The sequence below is a fragment of the Oryctolagus cuniculus genome, chromosome 19 (genome assembly GCF_051225735.1).
Source record: "Oryctolagus cuniculus isolate XC-2025 breed Fujian yellow rabbit chromosome 19, ASM5122573v1, whole genome shotgun sequence".
NCBI lineage: Eukaryota > Metazoa > Chordata > Mammalia > Lagomorpha > Leporidae > Oryctolagus > Oryctolagus cuniculus.
In genome coordinates this window covers 9662281-9683825 of record NC_142885.1, presented here as the reverse complement: position 1 = coordinate 9683825, position 21545 = coordinate 9662281, and the positions used below count along the sequence as shown (strand labels likewise).

Below are 21545 nucleotides of genomic sequence, written 5' to 3'. Positions count from 1 at the left end.
TTTATTTGAGAGGCAGAATTACAGAGGGAGGGAGAGACATAAAGGTCTTCCATCTGCTGGTTCACTCCCCAAATGGCTGTAACAACTGCAGCTGGGCTGATCTGGACCCAGGAGCCAGGAGCTTCTTCGGGGTCTCTCTCGTGGGTGCAGGAGCCCAAGCACTTGGGCCATCTTCCATTTCCAGGCCATGAGCAGGGACTTGAAACAGTGCCCATATGGGATGAGGGTGCTGCAGGCCGAAGTTTAACCTACTACACCACAGGACCGGCTCCCCACCCCCCCCATTTTTTCTTTTCTTTTTTTTTTTTTATTTCCATGGCAACAGTCTCTCTCAGAATGTTGGCGAAGTGTACCAAAGAAAGAGAAAATGGCAGTTGGAGGTCTGTTCTTTTAAAATATTTATTTATTTAGGCCGGTGTTGTGGCTCAATAGGCTAATCCTCTGCCTGGGGCATCGGCACACCAGGTTCTAGTCCCGGTCGGGGCACCGGATTCTTTCCCAGCTGCCCCTCTTCCAGGCCAGCCCTCTGCTGTGGCCTGGGAGTGCAGTGGAGGATGGCCCAAGTGCTTGGGCCCTGCACCCCATGGGAGACCAGGAGAAGCACCTGGCTTCTGGCTTCGGATCAGCGAGGTGCACCGGCCGCAGCGTGCCGGCTGCAGCGGCCTTTGGAGGGTGAACCAACGGTAAAGGAAGACCTTTCTCCCTGTCTCTCTCTCTCACTATCTAACTCTGCCTGTCAATAAATAAATAAATAAAATATTTATTTATTTATTTGAAAGGCAGAATTAGGGAGAGGGAGAGACAGAAAGAGAAAGAGAGCAAGCAAGCTTCCATCTACTGATTCACTCCCCAAATACCCAAAATAGTTGGAGCTGAGCCAGGCCAAAGTCAGGAACTGCATCTGGGTCTTCCACCCAGGTGAGAAGGGCCCAAGCAATTGAGCCATCTTCCACTGCTTTAGCAGGTGCATTAGCAGGGAGCTGGATCAGAAGCGGAGGAGCCGAGACTTGAACTGGTGCTCTTATGGGATACCTGCAAAGCAAGCAGTGGCTTCACCACTGCCCCAGTGTGTTCTTTCATGCCAAGTGCATAGCAGGCTTTTCATTAGTTTGTGTGAATTGTCCTTCTTAGTAAGCACTGGATGCAGCGGGAGAGCTAGGGAAAGGGGCCCTGCTTGTGGCTGCTGGGGTTGGTCCTCAGGTGCACCTGTGTGGGTGAGTGGATATTCCTGCGTGTCCAGTGTCTGGAGAGAAAGTGAAAGTCAGCCTCCTGTCTGCAAGTCCTAATGTGTTTCTCGTTCCACACAAAGAGCTGAGTGTGGGGTCAGCACTGGGGCGCAGTAGATTAATGCTCTGCCTGTGCCGTCGGCATCCCATATGGCCACCGGTTCTAGTCCCGGCTGCTCCTCTTCCAGTCCAGCTCTCTGCTATGGCCTGGGAAAGCAGTAGAAGATGGCCCAAGTCCTTGGGTCCGTGCACCCGGGTGTGTAGGAGACCCGGAAGAAGCTCCTGGCTCCTGGCTTCGGTTGTGACCATTTGGGGAGTGAACCAGCGGATGGAAGACCTCTCTCTCTGCCTCTCCCTCTCAATCTCTGCAACTCTGCCTCTCAAATAAATAAATAGAAAAGAGCTGAGTGTGTGGAATGTCTCTGCTGTACCAATGACAGCCTTTTCCAAACTCTCTGGTCTCAATTTTCACATCCAAGTAGTTCAGTAATATGATGTCCAGGATTTCTGATACAGGACATTGGGGGTAGGGATGGAAGAAGGCGGGCTAGGAGTTGCTAATCGCTGAACCCACTTGCTAAGTACCTGGGTGGTCACTATTCAGTTTTGTTGGAAGTTTTTCATAATAATCCACTTTTTCAGATAAGGAGTGGGGGAAATAATAGTCCCTTCCTCTTTCAAAGAAGCTGTGACAATGACAGTCACAGCCGCGCCGGCACGTTTAAGTCAGGCACTTCTGGGCAGCCGGGCACCCCGCACGGGCCTGGTCCGCTCCTGGGCGCGCGTCCGCAGGCCAATGGCAGCCAGCTGCCTGCAAGTAAGGGAATCCCTGGTCTCTCGGCGAACTCCGCCCCTTTCTCCCCGCCCTCGAAGCCCCGCCCTCCGAGGAAGCGCCGGGCCGGGGCCCAGCAGGTGTGGGGTTAAGGGAGCCCGTCTGGGGCCCCAGGAGCAGAAGCAACTGCAAGAGCGGCGGCTGTGGCGGGCCTGGCCCGGGGCCAGCTGGCGGGGAGCCCCAGGAGGGAGGAGGGGGGAGGAAGAGGGGAAGGAGGAGGAGGAGGAGGAGGAGAGGAGCAGTCAGCAGGCCCGAGGAGGCAGGACTTCCTGGTGTGGGGGTTGTCAACAGCCCCGAAAGAGAAAGACAGACGAGACTGAGAGCAGCCGAGGAGCGGAGACAGGTCCAGCGGGACCACGCGGGAGGAGGTGTGCGAGACCCGCTCGCCGGGACCACCGAGGCCGGCTGCCGCCTGGAGCCGCGGGGGGCTGAGCCGCACCCTCCCATAGCTATCGGGAGACCTCGGGCTTCGGAGGCGGCTCCTGGGCTCCGCCGAGGGGGCGCAGACTCCTTTTCTGGAGCGAAAACTTTCCATGGAGATGCCTCGCAGGGGGAGGTGCGGCCCCCGAACAGGACTGGGCTGCCCCTGACCGCCGCCTGCGTGCCCCGCGCCACCCCGGGGCCAGGAGGCCCCCGGGAAAAGACAGCCCAACACCTTGGGCGCCGGGACCCCCACGGTCAGCTCGGTGGCCGAGACCGAGAGGTAAGGCCCCCGGACTGGGCGTGGCGCGGCGCGGCGCTTGGGGCGCGGGCAGGGCCTGCCCCTGGGATGTGGGAACCGGGGTGTGGGGTGCCTGGAGGAGGCCCAGCAGAGTCCGCCAAGCGGCCTGGAGGTGCCGCCTCACCCTGGTTCACCCAGGACCTGGAGCCGGTGCGCTCAGGACAAACTGGGTCCCCTGAGTTTGAATCCCAGGCCAGAAATGCCCAAGTCTGTGTGCCCCACGCCGTGCTCTCTGGCCTCCCCTGCCTGTCTCTTTGTCTCTGGGTCTCTGGCGATTTCCCCTTCCTCTCCAATTCTGCTCCCCAGAGAGGAAGCCCCGGAGGTGGCCTGCCCACTGCTTTCTCACACACGCGCGCGCACCCGCGCTCTCTCTCTCTTTCCAGTTTGCAAACTCAGCTCTGGAGTTCGGCGGCGGCAGCAGGAAAAACCTGCCCCTGCTCCCCCCTCCCGCCACCTCCCCTACCCTGTTCTGTCATCAGCCGGGCACCCCCAGTTCCCACAAGGCCCTTTGGCCATGTCGGACCCAGATGTTCCCAGGGGCCCTGATGCCCCCGCAATGTGGCCCCCCTGTTCTAGGGGTGCCTGAGCCCCTTCAAAGAGCCCCAGTCCCCCAACCTCAGCCCAGTCCTGAGTCCCGGGGACCATGAGTGGAGGCAAAAAGAAGAGTAGTTTCCAGATCACCAGCGTCACCACGGACTACGAGGGCCCAGGGAGCCCCGGCGGCTCCGATCCCCCTGCCCCACCGGCCCCTGCGGGGCCCCCGCCCCGCCTCCCCAACGGGGAGCCCAACCCCGACCCAGGGGGCAAGAGCACCCCCCGGAATGGCTCCCCACCGCCTGGGGCCCCTGCCTCCCGCTTCCGGGTGGTGAAGCTGCCCCACGGCTTGGGAGAGCCTTATCGCCGAGGTCGTTGGACGTGTGTGGATGTTTACGAGCGAGACCTGGAGCCCCCCAGCTTCGGCCGGCTCCTGGAGGGAATCCGGGGAGCCTCGGGGGGCACTGGGGGTCGATCTCTGGATTCCAGGTTGGAGCTGGCCAGCTTGGGCCTGGGCGCCCCTATCCCACAGCCAGGCCTGTCTCAGGGCCCCACCTCCTGGCTGCGTCCGCCCCCCAGCTCCCCTGGACCTCAGGCCCGCTCCCTCACCGGCGGGCTGGGCCAGCTGTCGGTGCCCGGCAAGGCCAAGGTGGAGACACCCCTCCTGGCGGCCTCCCCACCGCAGCAGCGCCTCCCAGAGCCTGGGACTGGGGATAGCGCCGGCACATCCCTGGCTCCCGTGCCCCTGCCCTCCCTAAGGGTGGAAGTGGAGGCTGGGGGCCCGGCGGCAGGGACCCCTCCAGCGTCCCGAAGGAAAGATGGAGCCCTGCGACTGAGGATGGAGTTGGTTGCTCCAGAGGAGGCTGGACAGGTAAGAGCCAGGTTCCAGGTTGGGGGAGACTCCTGAGGGCCCTGCTCAGGCATCTCAGTCGGAGCCTCACCGCCATGCTCCCCTCCCCCGCCACTGTCATCTGTCTCATCCGTGGCACCTCTTTTCTCTCTCTGCCATCACACTTTGCTGTCCTTTGCTTTCTCCCTGGGGCTCCTCTTCCCTGCAAGCTACACCTTCTTTCTCTGTGGCCTTTAATTTGTTGCCTTTGGCTCTTGCCCTGTCTCCATATAGCCTTTAGCTACAATGGTCTGCTCACTTTGGTCACCACCTTCTGTCTTGGGGTCTCACTCCCTCTGGCTCCAGGTAATGAGGGTGGAGGCCCCGGGCTGGGTGACTCGGCCCCTGGTCGAGGAGTTGCCAGGGTTTGGGGGGGGGGGGCTCAGGGGGCAAAAGGTGGGATTTCTGCTCTCAACCTCTCCACGCAGCTCCATCCTAAGCGCGGGGTCTTCTCTCTGCCAGTGCCCAGCCCAGGCTCATCTCCACCCTTGCTGCAAGCCATGTTTCTCTGAGGCACTGAGGAACTGGGTGGATGGGGCACAGGACGAGATGGGGGGCTCGCCTCACCCCTGGTGGGGGGGTCTGTCTTGGTTCCTGCCTCTGTCCCCTCTGGGGTTGATAACAAGGGGTGGCCACCGTGGCGTGGGAGAGAGGCGGGAAGCAGCAGAGGAGGAGTTAAGTCCTGTGCGTTCTGCTTCCTGTCTCCAAAAGAGGAACAAGTCTGGGCTGGGGGCAGGATGCCTGGGTCCCTGGGGTGGGGGTGGGCAGCCAGGAATGTGGGGTTGGATGCCTCTGTTCTGCAGGAGAAAATAACACCTTGGACTGCGGGGTGAGGGGGAAGGCCTGGAGGGTGAGGATGAGAATGTTTCCCCCTTCCTGGCCTTGGGCACAAACCACAGTATAAAAATAACCTGAGACTGGATGTCTGGGTCCTGTCAGGACCGGTCAGGACTGGCTCCCCCACCCCCTCCTGGCCTCAAGCTCATGGCTCTCATGACCCCCCCCCCCTTGCTTGAGCCTTTCCCTCAGTTTGGACCCCAGAGAGAAGATGCTGCGCCCCCACCCCCACCCCGTCCTTGTCCCCAGCCTCTTGGACCGATTGCAAGCCCCCTTTGCCCTCTCCTTCTGTAAGCTCTGCCTGTGCTTCCCTGGGGTCCGTGGACCCTGCCCCTGGTGCCACAGTGCCCTCTACCCTCTTCCTTCCGCCACGGCCTGATCACTTCCTGTGTGCAGGCGCCTGAGTCCCTATTTCTTTTCTATCTGCAGCCTCCCCCAACCCTTCAGCCTCAGCTGCCTCCCACAGAGGCTGGAGGTGAGGGGGGGGGCAAGGGGGCACCACCTGGGCCCCCTTCCTCTGCTCTGTCCCGCTAAGCAGCCTGAACTCTCTGTTCTTGGCTCTTCCAAGAAACTGGGGCCTCCCGGGGCCTCACAGAGGCGTCTTGTCTTGTTCCTCTCACCCCCGCCCTATTGCAGCCGCCCCCAGCGCCTGTTGGGCTGTGTGGGTCCACGCCCAGGCTCCGCCTCCCCCCTCATCTGCACACCCCTACCCCCCACCCCACCCCAGCCCAAGCAGGGCAGAGAGCAGAAGCGGAGTTTCACCTGGTGGGGCCCAAGGAGTCCCAGAGGAGACCTCCAGTGGGGGTTGGAGGGCTGCTTTCTGAGGATCCATTCATTCTACAAATAGCGCTGAGCAAACTCGTCTTCTCGCAGGGGCGACACAATAAATACTTTAATTTCAGATAATGTTAGGTGCTATAAAAAAAAGTGAAACAGTTCTATGCACTGTGAGTGATGGGGAGATGCTGCTCCGAGGAGGCGACATGTGGGTGGCTCTCGGCAGACAGGTGACAGAGAGCAGCTGCTTTGTGGGTAGCCTCTGCGTGGCGGGCCTGGCTCAGGGGGAACAGGGCTCCTGAGATGCAGACCAGAGCCCCTCTCTGATCGTCTGGGAGCCCCTCACCCCAGTCCTCAGGGTGATGGCCTTCTCCTTGCCTCTGGTGCTTGCCCAAGGTCTTTACCAGGGCTGGAGGAGGGAAGGGCTTTTGGGTCCTTGGAAGAGAGGGGCAGGAGGTGGGAAGGGAGGAAGACCACGGTGCCAGTTCTGAGGCGGCTGGCTCCTTTCTCTCTCTCAATGTGATGGCTCCCACCTCTCTGCCTCCAGGTGCCCCCACACGACTCTCGTCCCAGCTCCCCGGCCCTCTACTTCTTCCCCGATGCCAGTCTGGTTCACAAGTCTCCAGACCCCTTTGGAGCCGCAGCAGCCCAGAGCCTCAGCCTGGCCCGCTCCATGTTGGCCATCAGTGGGCACCTGGACAGCGATGACGATAGGTAGGTGGGCTCCCCACCAGCACCTGGGACGGCTGCGTGACGCTACCCGAGTTGAAGGGGACCTGTTAAATAGAGACCTAGCCTGGGCATAACCGCTGTGCACACTTGATCTGGGACCCACTCCCTCCTGGTGGAGAGGGCTGGGTGGGACTCCCTGGCTTAGGACTGTCAAGTCAGACTTTTTTTTAGAATCTGAAGGGACTCATTGTTGTCAAATTCCAGAGCTCTTGCAGATTTAGAGACCATCTGGCCAACCCAGGGAGCCCACTGGCAAACGTGCCCCAGTCCCATCTCCCTCTGCCCTGCCAACGAGGGGAACGGGACCCCTTCGAGTCCTTCCATGACGCAAGATCCTTGTAGTCTATCCCGACTGCTTCAGGATCCTTGGACTCTGAGGAAAGCCTTGCCCTGCTCTGCCCCGAGGGGCTGTGGCCAGCAGACAGGGCTGGGAACAGCATGGGGGCTGAGCCCTCTGTCCTGGCAAAGCGGGGCCCTGGGCAGCTGTGTCTGGGAGCAGCCACAGCACAGGCCGGCAGAACTTGCTGGGCTGTGCCCTTCAGGGGAGGGCGGCAGGGTGGGCAAAACTTCCTGTCTCAAGGGCTGGGTTTCAGCACACATGGAACAAAATCGCGAGTCAGATAACCAGGCTGCTGGCTTCTGGCTGTGGACTGATAGGAGCCCTGGAGGAGGGCTAAAGGAGCCGCCACTTTTATTTTGGAGGGAGGAGTGGGACTTCCTGTTAGAGGCCCTGGAGGGGCGGGACTTCCTGTCTGGAAGGAAATGAGGGGTGGGACTTCAGCAGTGGGTGAGTGGGTGCTGGGGGCATCTGTTCCAGATGGGAGTCACCCCTTCCTGTCCTCCCTGAAGGTGGCAACCCCACCCTCCCACCCACCCACCCAGAATCCAGGCCTGGGGGCCAGAGGCACTGGGGGAGTGGAGACCACAGAGGAAAGAGAGAGGGTAGCCAGGGGCCGGGGCCGTGGAGGGCCAGGGGCTGTGTCTGGCCAGGCGGGCAGGGTGACTTCAGTGGGCCTGCTAGCGGCTGGCTCTGGGGAATGTGTGAGGTCGGCCAGGGCCTGGCCAGCAGTCACCTGCCCCCCTGGCTGCTATTCCCAGCGCTTCCCGTCCCCTGCCCTCCTCCCATTTGGGAGGTTCTCTGGCACCAGGGCCCTCCCCCGCCCCTGTCATGGCTTTCTCGGAGAGCTCTGGCTCCAGTGCCTCCTCAGCTCTGTTCTTTTGGCTCATCGTCCCCTCCCTCCGTCCCACCCCCAGTCTGACCGGTCAGGCTCCCAGCCTCCACTTTACCCTGCTGGCTCCAAGAAGATTCTGGGGCTCTGGCCCGGCCCAGCCCCTCTCTGCCCCACCCCGCTGGGCCAGCGGGTTTGGGCTGGGCCACCCCCTGCTGCCCAGGAATGGGGTGTGTAGACCCCACCTCACCCAGCTGGTGTGTGGGGAGCTGGCAGAACTGGAGCCAAGTGGCAGGGACCTCCCTTTGGAGCGGGAGAGTGGGCTGGGTGTGAAGTATCTGGATCCCAGATGGAGAACAGGGGATGCCTCCTCACCAACCCCTGGATCTGGGACCGGGAAGACCAAGGGTGCCCGGTGGATTTGGGTGGCTCCTGTGCTCCTGGGCTGGGAGATCCTTTGTGTTCCCAACAGGCTGGGGGCTCAGGCATCGTAGGGAACAGATCTCGGGGACCTGGGAATGAAAAGCTTAATCCCAAGATCTGCCCTTTTCAGATGAAAAAAAGCTGAGATTCAGAGAAGTGCCTGGACTGCAGTCGGAGCCTGGGTGACCCCAAGGCCGGCCTCTGTCCACTCCTAATGACGTGCCTGGGTCCCAAGAGACGGGAGGCGGCAGAGGGCTCTAGGATGCCTTCTCTCTCTAGGGCAGAGGCAAGAACAGCTCTCCCAAGTGGGGCAGGGAGCCAGCCCCCTCCCTTTCCCCTCCCAGGCCCAGCCCCGCCCCCGAAGGCACCATAGATCCGGGAGGGAGTGTGGACAGGGCAGCCGGATGCCACTTCGTTGGCCTCTGGCCCAGCCCCTAGGGACTCCTAGCACATCTCAAGAGCGAGCGAGTGAGCAGGGCTGGCCCCGTCCCCAGGATCTCTCCCAGATGTGCTGTGTCTTCGTGGACTCTGACATTGAGGCTGTTCTATTTGACCTTCAAAGAGGACAAACAGTCTCTAGAGCCATCCTCACTCCAGAACCTAAGAGTCCTGCAGAGCCAGAGGCCCCAGCTGTGCACGTCACACTCTGCAGAGTCCCAGGGGCTGCCACTCGCACCCTGGAATGCTTGGAGTCATGATGGCTTTCTGGAAGGTGGCAACAGGCACCCCGAAAAAGGGGGCGTTTCTGTGCTCTTTCACACCGAGTTGCCCTTGGGCTTGTAGTAAGGGCCTCAGCATCCTGCCCCCTGCCCCGGTGCAGGAATCCCAACACAGTGCCCCCCCCCCCCCCCCAGCCCTGGACTCGGGGCTTCTCAAAGGGCGGGCTGGGGGCATCTTGGGTTGCCCCTTGCCATGTTCACGTTAGAACTCTGGCGTGCGTGAGTGTGCCGTTCACCCGTGTGGCTCTGGACAAACAGGAGACAGCCATCTTTCAGCCAACAAATGTTTACTGTTGTCTTCTTCTTTTATTTCTGGCAAGAATGAATAACTCACTTGGCATCTTTACGCAAGAGTCCGCCAAGCAGGGCCAGGGTTCCTGTTCCCATGCGCATCTGCTTGCTCCTCGGTGTGTCTGTGTCTGTCTGTATCCGTGTCTGTGTGTCCTGGAGTGGGGGAAGAGGGAGGCTGAGTTTTCTACAGTGGCCCATTTTCTACCCCAGCGTTGCCCTGTCGAAAACTGCTTTGACTCCCCAGCTGGCTGGCCCACCCGTCGCCCGGCCTCCCCACCCGTGGAGTGCCTGATGTCCTTCCCCCACGCCACCATATCCTGCTCTCTCGGGCCTGTTCACCGATTCACCTGTCAGCGCCTTCTGCACCCAGAGCTTGGACAGGAAATGGAAAATTCCCAGCTCCCTCGTGCTCCCTTCCTGGCCGCCAGGCCTCACGCAAGGGTCACCTTGAACTGAGTGCTGATGCCCTCACTGGGAAGCAAGTTGGACAGCCAGGAGGGAGGGCTTGCAAGGGAGCACCAGGCCTTGGGCTTTGTTTGCAGGATGGTGGGGCCCCTTTTCTGAGAGGGGCTTAGCTGGAGGACAGGACTTGGGCCCGGTGATCCTGCAGCACAGCGGACAAAGGTGGAGGCTGGCCAGGGGCAGAGGCAGAAACTGGATGGGAGTGGACCATGACTCACAGGATGAGGCAGGGGCCTGGGGCCTGGGTGCTGGGAGAAGGGAGCCTTGGAGGATGGGACTCGGTGCAAAAGCTAGAGGGAGGGGCCAGAGGGAGAACCAGGGTCTGGGACCCAGAGCTCCATGTCCTGCGTCCAGCTGGGAGCCTGGCCCTGGGGCTTGTTGAGCCAGGCATGCGTCGACCTCTGGTGGCCATTCAGCAAATTGCAGTGAGACCCGCTGTATGCTCCCTGCCATGCCCGTCCTCACTCCTCTTCCCTGTGTCCCAGCCTGCCCTTCCCACCTCTCTCAAGCCCTTGCTCCCTCCAAGACCCCAGACCCAGGTTCCAGATCCATAGGCCTTATGTGTCTTATGAGGGCTCTGGCCATGTAGGTTTCCAAAGCCATGGTAACCTGTCCCGTTACTATCTGTCAGCGTGAGAGATGGGGGAGCCTCTTACCCAGCCGCCCGGGGTTCACCCATGATGCAGGAGCAAGGCGTCCACTATGCTGGGGAGACCCCAACGATCAGAACCTCCCCATCCCCAACCACGTCCACCCCTTCCCTGAGGCCTTGAGAGAGGACAGTGTTGGCCCAGTGGGGGCTGGGTGGGGTCAGAGACGGGGTGCGGTCTCCCAGGACCAGGCTCTTCCTCACCCTCCCCAATCCAGGCTTCTGGTGTCACGGCCCCTCCCCCACCTTGCCTCCAGCTGACTTCCCGCTGCCGCCCCCTCCCCTCCACTCTGGGATTGGTGCCAGGGTGAGAAGGGGACACTGGCACTGACGGCGTCTGGGAATTCCCGCCCACTGTGGAGCCATGGGAGGGGGTCCCCGTGTCCCTGAGGAGCCAATCACAGACAGCCCTTGTCCTGGGGGGCGGTGTATATCTCTCAGGCCAGCACCCCCAGGCACTGTCTCCTCTCTGCCTGCCTGACACCAGCCAGACCCCGCTCTGCCCGGGGGGCTCTGAGCCCCCCAGGCGCTCCCTGTGATACTGCCTTCTCCCTCTGGGGGGGCCCTGAAGATCCTTCCCCTTCAGGGATGGCCCAGCCAGGGGTGTCTGTCAAGTCCCTGGTGTCCTCTTATGAGACCCGAGTGGTGGGGACAGCTCCAGGGCCGCCCCAAAAAAGGGGCTGCGTCTCCTCCCCCTGCTCCCCTCGGGGAGCATCCCCCGTCCGAGGGGCGCCTGCACCCCCTCCCCACCGGGGCCTGGGGGGACCTGGGCAGCGGCCCCCACCCCGCCGGGGGATGGACAAAACACTCCTCTCCCTGATTCTCTACTGTCACAGGTACAGGATTGGGTGGGCAGGGGGCTGCCAGCAGCCCGGGCTTGCGGAAGGGCCAGAGCCCACTGCACCTGGGCTGTGCACACCCCGGGCTCCGGCTCCTCACCTCTCCCCTCCCTGTGTCTTTCCAGTGGCTCCGGCAGCCTGGTTGGCATTGACAACAAGATCGAACAAGCCATGGTAAGAGAAGCCCCCGGCGCCCTGCAGCCGTCCTCTGGCTGCCCCTGCGGCCCCCAGTACTCCCGACTCTGACATCTGCCGGGCTCCCTGCTTCCCTGTGCCCACCTGCCCCCTGCTGCACCTTCCCTGGGGCCCAGGGGAGTCTGAAAGGGGCAGATCTGCGAGGCGCCGAGCAGGGGGTGAGGGCGGGCTGGCCCGGCCGCCGTGACGCTTCCCCTGTGCCTGGTCCCCAGGACTTGGTGAAGTCCCACCTCATGTTTGCGGTCCGGGAGGAAGTGGAGGTGCTGAAGGAGCAGATCCGGGACCTGGCAGAGCGGAACGCGGCGCTGGAGCAGGAGAACGGACTGCTGCGGGCCCTGGCTAGCCCGGAGCAGCTGGCCCAGCTGCCCTCCTCGGGCCTCCCGCGGCTTGGGCCCCCCGCACCCAATGGGCCCTCCCTTTGAGCCTCCCCCTTCCCTCACAATGTGCCTTTGGGGGCTGCCTGGGCGGCTGGGCATTGCGCCAGCTGCTTGCCCCTTCTTCCTATGCAGCTTTAATGCCCCCAGCCCCCCGGGCATGGGAGTTCAAGGCTCAGTATTGGCCTGTCCCCCCCACACCCCATCTCCACCCCCACCCCCAGTCCCCAGGCCTTGGTGGAGGAGGGCGGGCTTTCGGACAGGATGTTAGATGGAGCCCCCTCCACCGGGGGTCCCAGCCCACCCCCACCCCCCGGGCATCAGTGTTCGGGGACCCCCAGCAGTAGGTAACTTGGGCGAGTTGGAGACTCCCTGGCTGACACCCAACCCCTACTTTGTGCCCTTAAAGTGCCGCCTCCCCTGTGCCCAGGGGCGGGGGTATGGACAGTATCTGGAAGTTCTGGGATTCAGGTTGTTATTAAAATAATAATTATAATTAAAAAAATCTGAAGAAACTTGAATTTGCAGGAGGTTGGTATCTCGTTGCTTATCTGGGGGATGGGTCGGGACGGGGCTGCACCTGCGGTTTGAACGCCCCCCCCCCCAAGACCCTGTCCAGACAGGGGAGGTTTAATGTGATGGAGATGAAGTGGCTAAGGGTCCTGGGAAGGGGCAGGCAGGCGAGGCTGGGGGAGGGGGCGGCTGCCCACGTGCTGGGGGGAGGGGAACAATGAGGCCTTTGGCCACAGTGCAGGATCCACCCCTGGCTTCCCAGCGTGTGTCCTCTGCGGGCTGGATCCGGGTGGCTGCTTGGAGGCGGGGCGGGGGACCCTGAATGGGCCCCTTGTCTCGGGGCTGGGTGTGGGCCAGGCTCCCTGGGCACACGTTGCCCTCGCCAGGCCTGGCTGGCCGCCGTGGCTTCCACCCCCAGCTGGCTGAGGACAGGCCCTGTGGGTGAGCAGGCCCCTCCCTGGCAGCCTTGGCTCCTGTCCTAGGTGCAAAAGGCAGCTGGAGAGGAGGACCCCATCTAGTGGGCGAGCAGGAAGCAGCAGCTACAGGCTTGAGGAGCGACAGAGGTCCAGGACCTGCAGGAAGCCTGGACCGGCCTGAGTTAGAATCCTCGAAAGGCAGAGTTACAGAGAGAGCGAGAGGGAGAGAGAGATCTTCCATTGGCTGGTTCACTCCCCAAATGGCTACAATGGCTTGGGCCAGGTGTTTCATCCGGGTCTCCCACGAGGGTACAGCACTTGGGCCATCTTGTGTTGCTTCTCCAGGCACATTAGCAGGGAGCTGGATCGGAAGTGAAGCAGCCAGGACTCAAACTGGCGCTCATATAGGATAGGTAGTCTGGCCCAGCTCCCTAGATTTTTGACCTCAGGCAAGTTCTCTGGCTTCTCTGAGCCTTGGATCCTCACGGGTAAAACGGCACTGACAACAGTCAGACCCACCTTGAAGGGCCGCTGTGACGATTTCGAGACCAGCCATGGGAAAGATCGGTGTCTTCTCCCTGGATCTGGGGGAACACGGCCCAGGGCACCAGGGATTGGCTCTGTGGGCCCCGGAGGGGCCTCGGGGGTTGGGGTCAGGGCTGGGCAGCCCCTCACAATGGGCCGGAACTCTCCCTCCCTCCGCGTTCTCACCCACTTGACTCCTCTCCCTGCCCCGGGGAGGGGAGGAGAGGCCTGGCATGAGTTGCCAGGGGGAACTTTCCCTCTGGATTTTTTATTTATTTCTTCACTGCTGTGCTTGAAGCCCCTCAGCTCCCCCGAGGCCTCTCGGGTGGCAGCCAGGGGCCTGCAGTTGCCCACCCCCTCCCCTCCCCCACCCCAATGCTGGTTCTTCCCACGGCTTTGGGCTCGTGGTATCAGGAAACATGGCTGTGGTGATGCGATTCTTCAAGTGGGTTAGGCGGGTTTGGTGCAAGATTTCTTGCTGGGTGAGTTGCAGAGGCCGTCCGGACCCCAGGACGTCCTGGGAGGCCAGTGCTGGCATGGACCTCTGGGGTCACAGTGGCCACCACCAAGTGGCTGGGGAGGGAGGCTTAGGTGCCTGCTGCCCCGGGCCTTTGCTGCTGTCCGTCTGTTAACCGTGGTCTCTGCACTGCCGTCCTCTCTGTATGTTGGTGCTTAGATTCTCTTCTGGAGACAAAAAAACAAGCCAACCATCTCAGAACCCTCTGCCTCCAAGAAACACCTACTAAAGGATGTGGAGAAGACCCCCAAGGCGTTTGAGTCATTCAAGTTGGTCGAGCCCCCCCGAGAGGCTCAGGTCCCCAAGATGGACGAGTGCCCCACGGTGGCTGAGTCCCTCGTGCTGGCCCGTGTACCAGACCGGTCCCAGGAGGAGGTGGGCCGCAAGAGCCGGTCCCTGCTGCAGCTGCCCCGGACGGCCATGCGGTCCATGTCCACGCTCATGTTCTCCGCCCTGCAGACTGGCTGGCAGATGTGCAGCTGGAAGGTGAGCCCACTCCCCCACCCCCCCACTTCCCCGCACCTCTCCCAGCTCCCCCAGATCCCGGCACTTAACTCCGCGCTCAGTCGCTTGTTCATCAGTCACTTCCTGTGTGCCAGGCACTGATGATCGCATGGTGGATGAGGTTTATCCCGTCTTGGGGGTTTGGACAGGTAACAGGCGTAATGGGCTCTGTCTCCTAAAGGCGTGACCCAGGAGGTGGAGACCTCGGGAGTCCAAGAGAGGAAGGGCATCCCATCCAGACCTGGGGCACCAAGGGAAGGAGGGTGGCCCGAGGCTGGAAGGAGCTACTTGGTTGGCGGGAAGGGGTTTGTGTGTGTCGCATGGAGGATTTTGATAGGAAGGGGCAGAGACAATGGAAGGAGAAGTCCTTGGACAGAGAGCAGCAGGTGTGTGTGCAGAGCCCGAGGTGTGTGGGCCATGCTGGAGTGACCCCAGCCACGAAGGGGGCCCGTCCATGCAGGGCAGAGTTGGCGGGGTGGCACCGTTGTGGGCTTTCTACTTGACCCTGAGAGCAGTGGGAGCCCTTGAAGACATTTGAGTTGCGTGGCGTGCTTAGGCTTTGGCTTGGGGAGTTCAGCTTCTCTCCTGCACAGCTGGCTGGTGGGGTTGTCAAACGTCACAGCTACTCTAGTAGTTCTCTATGAAATTAAATACGCAATTATCCTACGGCCCAGCTATTATACCCTTGGGCATTTATCCCGGATAAATGAGATTTCATGTTTATCCCCAAAAGGGCCCGTGAATGTTCCTGGCAGTTCTATCTGTAATAGCCAAGATCAACTCAAATGCCCTCCAGTGAATGAATGAATGGGTAGACTGTGGTAGACCCAGACTCCATGTAGGAGTTGGCTTTGTGTGGCTGTAACAAAGTGCCCCCCGGGGAGGGGGTGCTTTATAAAGAAAAGGGGTTGTTTAGCTCAAAGTGTTAGAAGCTACACATCCCAGGTTGGGCAGCCCCGTGTGTGTGTCCTCTGGTGAGGGCCTGGAAGTGGACAGTGTCATAATGGTGGCAGTGTGTAAGGAAGAGATTGTATGGAGAGGCAGGAAACCAAAGGGATCTCCTCTCTCTCTCAAGATTTATTTATTTATCTGAAAGGCAGTGTTATAGAGAAAGAGGGAGACAGAGAGAAAGAGAGATCTTGCATCCACTGGTTCACTCCCCAAATGGCCACAGTGGCCAGGGTTGGGCCAGGCCAAAGCCAGGAGCCAGGAGCTTCTTCCGGGTCTCCCCACATGGGTGCAGGGGCCCAAGCACGTGGGCCATCTTCCTCTGCTTTCCAAGGCCAGTAATCTGGATCAGAAGTGGAGCAGCTAGGACTCAAATTGGCATCTATATGGGATGCCAGTGCCATAGGCAGTGGCTTTACCTACTATGCCACAACACCGGCTCCTATACATCATTCTTGAAAGGACAAAATTATGGAAATGGAGAACATATTAGTAGTTGCCGGGGGCTACAGGTGGATGAAGTGAGATTATAAAGGTCAATATGAGGGGTCTTTGTGATAATGGAAATGTTATATATCCTTTTAAAAAGATATGTATTTTATTTATTTGAAAGACAGAGTTACAGAAAGAGGTAGAGGCAGAGAGAGAGAGATGTCTTCCATCCACTGGTTCACTCTCCAAATGGCCACAACGGCCAGAGCTGAGCTGATCCGAAGCCAGGAGCCAGGAGTTTCTTCTGGGTCTCCCACATGGCCCAAGGACTTGGACCATCCTCCACTGCTTTCCCAGGCCATAGCAGAGAGCTGGATCAGAAGTGGAGCAGCCAGGACTTGAACCCACACCCACATGGGATACTGGTGCTGCAGGCTGGGGTTTTAACCCCTGTGCCACAGCACTGGCCCCTATATCTTTTTTATAAAAAAGACTTATTTATTTATTGGAAAGGCAGAGTGACAGAAAGAGACAGACAGACAGACAGATCTTCCATCCACTGGTTCACTCCCTAAATGCCCGTGACAGCTTGGATTGGATCAGGCAGAAGCAAGGAGCCAGGAGTTCCATCAGGGTCTTCCACAGGGGCAGGGGCCCAAGCACTTGGGCCATCTTTGGCTGCTTTCCCAGGCGCATTAGCAGGGAGCTGGATCAGAAGCGGAGCAGCCAGGACTGAAACCGGCACCCATATGGGATGCTGGCACTGCATCCAGCAGCTTAACCCGCTGCGGCACAGCGCCAGCTCCTGTCATACAGTTTTGCAAGATTTTCCTATTAAGGAAAATGGGCACAGGGTGCACACAGTTACAGGGATTTCTTAAACTGCTAGTGAATCTGCAATTATCTCAAAATAAAACATTTACTTTAAAAAGGGGGAAACGTCGAGATCATTAGCAAATTAACTTATTTTGCTCTTGAATGAAGTCTAAGTGTGTTAATAATGATTTTGAAAAAGCTTCGGGGCCAGCGCTGTGGCGCAGTAGGTTAATCCTCCGCCTGTGTTGCCAGCATCCCATATGGGCATGGGTTCTATTCCTGGGTGCTCCTCTTCCAGTCCAGCTCTCTGCTGTGGCCTGGGAAGGCAGTGGAGGATGGCCCAAGTCCTTGGGCCCTTGCACCCACCTGCGAGACTGGGAAGAGGCTCCTGGCTTCGGATTGGCGCAGCTCTGGCCGTTGCGGCCATTTGGGGAGTGAACCAACGGAGGGAAGACCTTTCTCTCTGTCTCTCTCTCTCTCACTGTAACTCTAACTCTCAAATAAAATAAATAAAATATTTTAAAAAATTAAAAGAAAAGGCTTCACCTGGCTACCCTGTGAAGGTGACAGGAGGGGCAGGAAGGTCCTGGAAGCTGACGCGGTCCAGGCTGAGCGCGAAGAATGTTCCGGGCCAGCGGGGAGAGGCATCAGGTAGAACGAGTTCGTGGATTTGAGCGGCGGTTTGGGTGATAGAGGGAGAGGGAGAAGTCAGGCAGGCTGGAGACACACACAGGCTGGAGAACGCTGGGGGAAGAGTCGACTCATGGGAGAGGGCGTGGGGACGCGGTGACTCTAAGTAGGACGGCTCCGTGCAAGTGTCCGAGAGGGAGCAGGAAATAGAGGCCTGGTGATCCGGAGGGCGCCCTGGGCTGGAGGCAGCAGCTGGGGACACGCTGTCCCCCCTCCACACACTGGAGAAGTGACCCAAGATGTGGTCCTGGCTTCCTGGGAACTGCGTTATCAAGGGGAAAGTAGAGGAGTCCTCAGAGAGAGTGTGGAATGTGTGATGCGGCGAGCGCCAGAGCAGAGATGAGGAGCGCCCGATACAGTCTGGGGAGGCTTCCTGGAGGAGGTGGTATCAGAGGAGGTGGAAATCCACACCCCTTTTGCTGTTGGTCTGCAGGCTCTTGACCCGTGCACACCTGCTCTTTCTTTTCTAGTCGTCTGTGAGTTCCACCTCCGTCGTCTCCCAGATGAAGAAGCCGTCCCCTTTGGAGTCGCCGGAGGCGGAGATGCTACGAGAAGTGTACCTGGTGCTGTGGGCCATTCGCAAACAGCTGCGGCAGCTGGCCCGCAGGCAGGAGAGGCGGCGCCGGCACCACGCCCGGCCCCACTCTACTCCCCAGCCTGACCAAGTGCAGGGCCTGAAGCAGGACGCCCGAAGTCCCCTCTAGGGGGCAACCCCAGAGCCTCAGAACGCCCCCACCTCACTCTTAGGTAAGGTGGACAACAGGGGTCAGGGCAGCAGGCCAGAAGTTGTGGGTGAGGGGACATTGGCATCCTGTCCCCGCCCATCGGAAGCCCAAGCTCAGGCCTGGGTCCCACATACTCCCCTTCGTTCCATTTATTCCATTTGTAAAAAACAAATTAACCAAATATTGGAAAATAAAGAATCCGATGTTTCTGACCAGGTGTGCAATGTGTTTGTGGGTGGCTGGAGGCATAAGGGGGAGCCTGGGTGGGCCAGGGAGGAGGGGTACCAGAGGTGGGGCCCAAATGTGGGTCTGCTTGGGCGAAGAAGGCATCAGCAGGCCTGGCCCTGAGCCGCCTTCTAGGAACTGAATTGCCCTGGTCAACTCTGCCTGACCAGTTACGGAGGCACCAGGAGCCATTGGCTGTGGACCCACATGCACCAGGCAGCTGCTGGCTGCTCTCCCTAGCAGTCTCTCAAGGAAGGTGTTTAGGGTGGGTTACAGGATTTGTCCATGGTCTACACTGTGGGAGACTCACTCATCCACCGCCCTGTGCCTCTGCTGCTCTTGGCTTTGGGCTTGGAGTTGGCCAAAGAGAGCAGTGTGTCTGAAGACATTCCTTGGGACTGGAGGAGCTGCACCTGCCGGGGAGAACACCTTGCCCCGCTGCCTGGGCCCTGCAGAGGGCGCTGTGCAGGGGGCCTGCTGGCCGAATGGCTTCCACACAGAGAGTGCACCTGCAGGAGGCCAGGCTGGGCCAGGCTGGGAGGCCAACTGGGGGCTGCGGGTTGGTGGGGGGCAATGGTGGGTCTACCCCATCTCCGTGCTGGAGACCACAGCAGCCTGTCCTGGAGCCAGGCCACGGAAAGGTGCAGAGGAAAGCTGGGGTATTTCACAACGCCAACATTTGGGGATTTGAGAGTTCACAGGGCTGGGGGATGGCGTGGGGACAGAGGGCAGGGATGGCAGCAGGGCTGAGCCTTAGAGGGCAGCAGGGGCCCCTGGGAGGGGGAGGGGCGTGCACACGGCGGAGCTGGGTCTCCTCCCAGGAGAGGTTACCTGTGAGTCGTGGGAGGTGAGTTGAGTACAGCCAGGGGTCAGTGGGGCGCAGCAGGGCTGGGTGGCTGGAAACATCAGTTCACAAGAAAAGTCATCAGCCCCTGCCCCACCTCTGCAGCTCTAGCGCTTTTGACCGATTGCTGGGGATCTGGGCAGTGTGTCTGGAGTCTGGGGTGCCCCCTCCCCAGCATTGCTACTCCGCACCTGTCTGCTGCCCACCACACCTCAGTACTTACGGCCTGGCTAATGCCACCTCCCACCTGCTGTGCCTACGGCCGACCCTCAGCGGCTGCCAGGTCCCCTTTGGACCTCATGGGGTCCAGCCCAGTATTTGCACTTGACCTATGCACATCTCTCCATGACTTATAACACTGAATACAATGGGAATGATGTGTACATAGTTGTTACACCATATTGTTTTGGGAATAATGACAGGAAAAAAATCTGCACACATTCAGTACAGACACAATTGTGTTTCTTCCAAGTGTTGGTTGGGTATGTGGATGTGGAACTAGCAGATACACTGGGCTGATTGCCATTTTCTTTCTCTCTCTCTAAAAGATTTATTTATGAGAGAGAGAGAGAGAGATGGATCTTCGACCTGTTGTTTCACTCTCCAATTGGGCACAATGGCCAGAGCTTCACCAATCCGAAGGCAGGAGCCAGGAGCCAGGAGCCAGGAGCCAGGAGCCAGGAGCTTTTCCTGGGTCTCACACGTGGGTGCAGGGGCCCAAGCACCTGGGCCATCTTCCACTGTTTTCCCAGGCACATTATCAGGGAGCTGGATCAGAAGTGAATCAGCCGGGACTTGAACCTGTGCCCATATGGGATGCCGGTGTCACAGACAGCAGCTAAACCTGCTCCGCCACAATGCCATCCCCTGGTGTCACGCTCACAAGAGCTTTACGGAGGAAGAACAGAAAGTCTCGAAGGACAGGAAGGTGGCACTGAAGTTCACACCGCCTTTGTCCTCTCTAGGACAGATTACACAGCAGGTGTCCAATGCAGGAATGACACAGCTTTCCTGGGATTCAGTCCTGAGCAAAGCCCAAGGGGAGCCCTGTTTCCAGGCACCTACAAGGGCTGCCTTATGTGCCAGGAACCGTTCTGCTGCCCAGCAGTCCTGGTGCCGGGTCTGCGTCCCGGCAGCCCTGAGGTTTAACAGGTCCCAGGGCTCTGTTATAAAGACCCAGGATCCTGAGAGACGGCTGCGCTTCGCTGGGAACCTGAGGGTGCAGGGAGAGGGGTGGAGGAGGGTGCACCTCACCTGCGGAGGTCTCTGGTGAACAGCCTGGCAAGCAGCTACAGGCACAGGGGCCCATTGGGCTGCAGGCTGTGGCCTGAGGGAAGGCACACTGCTCCCACTCCTCTCTGGCTTCTTCAGTGCCTTGGGAGTAGGCAGGGGAAGAGGACAATGAGTTCAGCCAGCAGCCAAGGGAGCTGCCGGCTCATGCCATCCCCTCCTCCCCGGGGAATGGAGTCCTGTCTGGGCTTGGCCACGCAGGGGCAGGGAGACTTGTGGGAGAGAGGGCGTAGGGACGCAGCCAAGCAACTTGCTTTGGCTCGGTCCCCCTGGCTGGTCTGCCTCCTTGCCCATCCTCAGGAATCCAGTGCAGAGCCCTGGAGAGGACTGCGGTGGGACCAGAGGTTGGACTTCCCAGTCGGGAGGAAACATGTGGGGTCTCCTGGGGTGGAGACTTAGGGAGGGGGATTCTTACCCGCTCTCCTAGCCCTTTGAACAGTAGGAAAAAGAGTGACTACTGGGGCTGAAAGAACGCCTCTTGATGACCACTTTTTTTTAAAGGCAGAGTTAGATAGTGAGAGAGAAAGAGAGAAAGGTCTTCCTTTTTCTGTTGGTTCACCCCTCAAGTGGCCACTATGGCCGGCGCCTTGTGGCCGGTGCGCTGTGCCAATCTGAAGCCAGGAGCCAGGTGCTTCCTTCTGGTACCCCATGCAGGTGCAGGGCCCAAGGACCTGGGCCATCCTCCACTGCACTCCCGGGCCACAGCAGAGAGCTGGACTGGAAGAGGGGCAACCGGGACAGAACCGGCGCCCCAACTGGGACTAGAACCCGCAGTACCGGCGCTGCAGGCAGAGGATTAGCCTAGTGAGCCACGGCGCCGGCCCAGGAGATTTCCTTTTGTCTAAAATGCCCTCTCTCTGATCCCAGCCTGGAGGGCTCCGTGGCCACCTGGCTCTGTGCAGTTGTCGTCACTTCTTCATGGCCTGTCCCCAGCCACCTGGCCTGGCGATGCAGACACCACCCTCAAGGTCATCCCCTGCCTCTCCCCGGCTTCATTCTTCGCAGGACTTAACAGCATCTGAAATGATTGACTTTGTCTGCCGCTACCCTTAGGGTGTGGGCACAGCGTAACCCAGTGGTATAGAGCATGGACAGTGGTTTAACTCGCACTTCCTGCCTGTGGGACCTTGGGGAAATGAGTGATAGCTCTGAAACCCAGGTTCCTCATCTTTCAAATGGAGATAGTGGGGCCGGCGCCGTGGCGCACTAGGTTAATCCTCTGCCTGCAGCGCCAGCATCCCATATGGGCGCCGGGTTCTAGTCCCGGTTGCTCCTCTTCCAGTCTTGGGAAGGCAGTGGAGGATGGCCCAAGTCCTTGGGCCCCTGCACCCATGTGGGAGACCTGGAAGAAGCTCCTGGCTCCTGGCTCCTGGCTTTGGATTGGCACAGCTCCAGCTGTTGCGGCCAATTGGAAAGGATGCAGTGGATGGA

At 59.9% G+C, this 21545-nt stretch overlaps 2 protein-coding genes across 5 annotated transcripts; both read left to right on the top strand.

The window, feature by feature from the left end:
* The first annotated feature begins 2110 nt into the window (after positions 1-2110).
* TSC22D4 (TSC22 domain family member 4) lies at positions 2111-12190 on the top strand. 2 transcript variants are annotated; one of them, XM_070064437.2, is made up of 5 exons: positions 2111-2761; positions 3163-4184; positions 6364-6530; positions 11226-11274; positions 11508-12190. In XM_070064437.2, the coding sequence occupies exons 2-5, from the start codon at positions 3423-3425 to the stop codon at positions 11715-11717; spliced, it is 1188 nt and encodes a 395-aa protein (XP_069920538.1). In that variant the 5' UTR covers positions 2111-2761; positions 3163-3422; the 3' UTR covers positions 11718-12190. The 2 variants fall into 2 exon arrangements, with proteins under 2 accessions (XP_069920538.1, XP_089177149.1); XM_089321023.1 differs by lacking the exon at positions 6364-6530.
* A 1208-nt stretch (positions 12191-13398) lies between these two features.
* On the top strand, positions 13399-17959 carry SPACDR (sperm acrosome developmental regulator). Of its 3 annotated transcripts, XM_070064438.2 has the most exons (3): positions 13399-13605; positions 13800-14126; positions 17501-17959. In XM_070064438.2, exons 1-3 carry the CDS (start codon positions 13543-13545, stop codon positions 17732-17734), a joined length of 624 nt encoding a protein of 207 aa, XP_069920539.2. In that variant the 5' UTR covers positions 13399-13542; the 3' UTR covers positions 17735-17959. The 3 variants fall into 3 exon arrangements, 1 of the variants encoding a protein (XP_069920539.2); XR_016225814.1 differs by lacking the exons at positions 13399-13605; positions 13800-14126 and adding an exon at positions 17211-17351 and having other exon boundaries at positions 17501-17639; XR_016225815.1 differs by lacking the exons at positions 13399-13605; positions 13800-14126 and adding an exon at positions 17275-17412 and having other exon boundaries at positions 17501-17636.
* Positions 17960-21545: the final 3586 nt, after the last annotated feature.

Bases quoted from the DNA above. Each gene is read 5' to 3' on its own strand.
- TSC22D4 (XM_070064437.2), top strand. From the start codon at position 3,423: ATGAGTGGAGGCAAAAAGAAGAGTAGTTTCCAGATCACCAGCGTCACC. The intron at 4,185-6,363 runs GTAAGAGCCAGG...CTCTGCCTCCAG, and splicing joins CTCCAGAGGAGGCTGGACAG to GTGCCCCCACACGACTCTCG. The intron at 6,531-11,225 runs GTAGGTGGGCTC...GTGTCTTTCCAG, and splicing joins CTGGACAGCGATGACGATAG to TGGCTCCGGCAGCCTGGTTG.
- SPACDR (XM_070064438.2), top strand. From the start codon at position 13,543: ATGGCTGTGGTGATGCGATTCTTCAAGTGGGTTAGGCGGGTTTGGTGC. The intron at 13,606-13,799 runs GTGAGTTGCAGA...GTTGGTGCTTAG, and splicing joins GGTGCAAGATTTCTTGCTGG to ATTCTCTTCTGGAGACAAAA. The intron at 14,127-17,500 runs GTGAGCCCACTC...TTTCTTTTCTAG, and splicing joins GGCAGATGTGCAGCTGGAAG to TCGTCTGTGAGTTCCACCTC.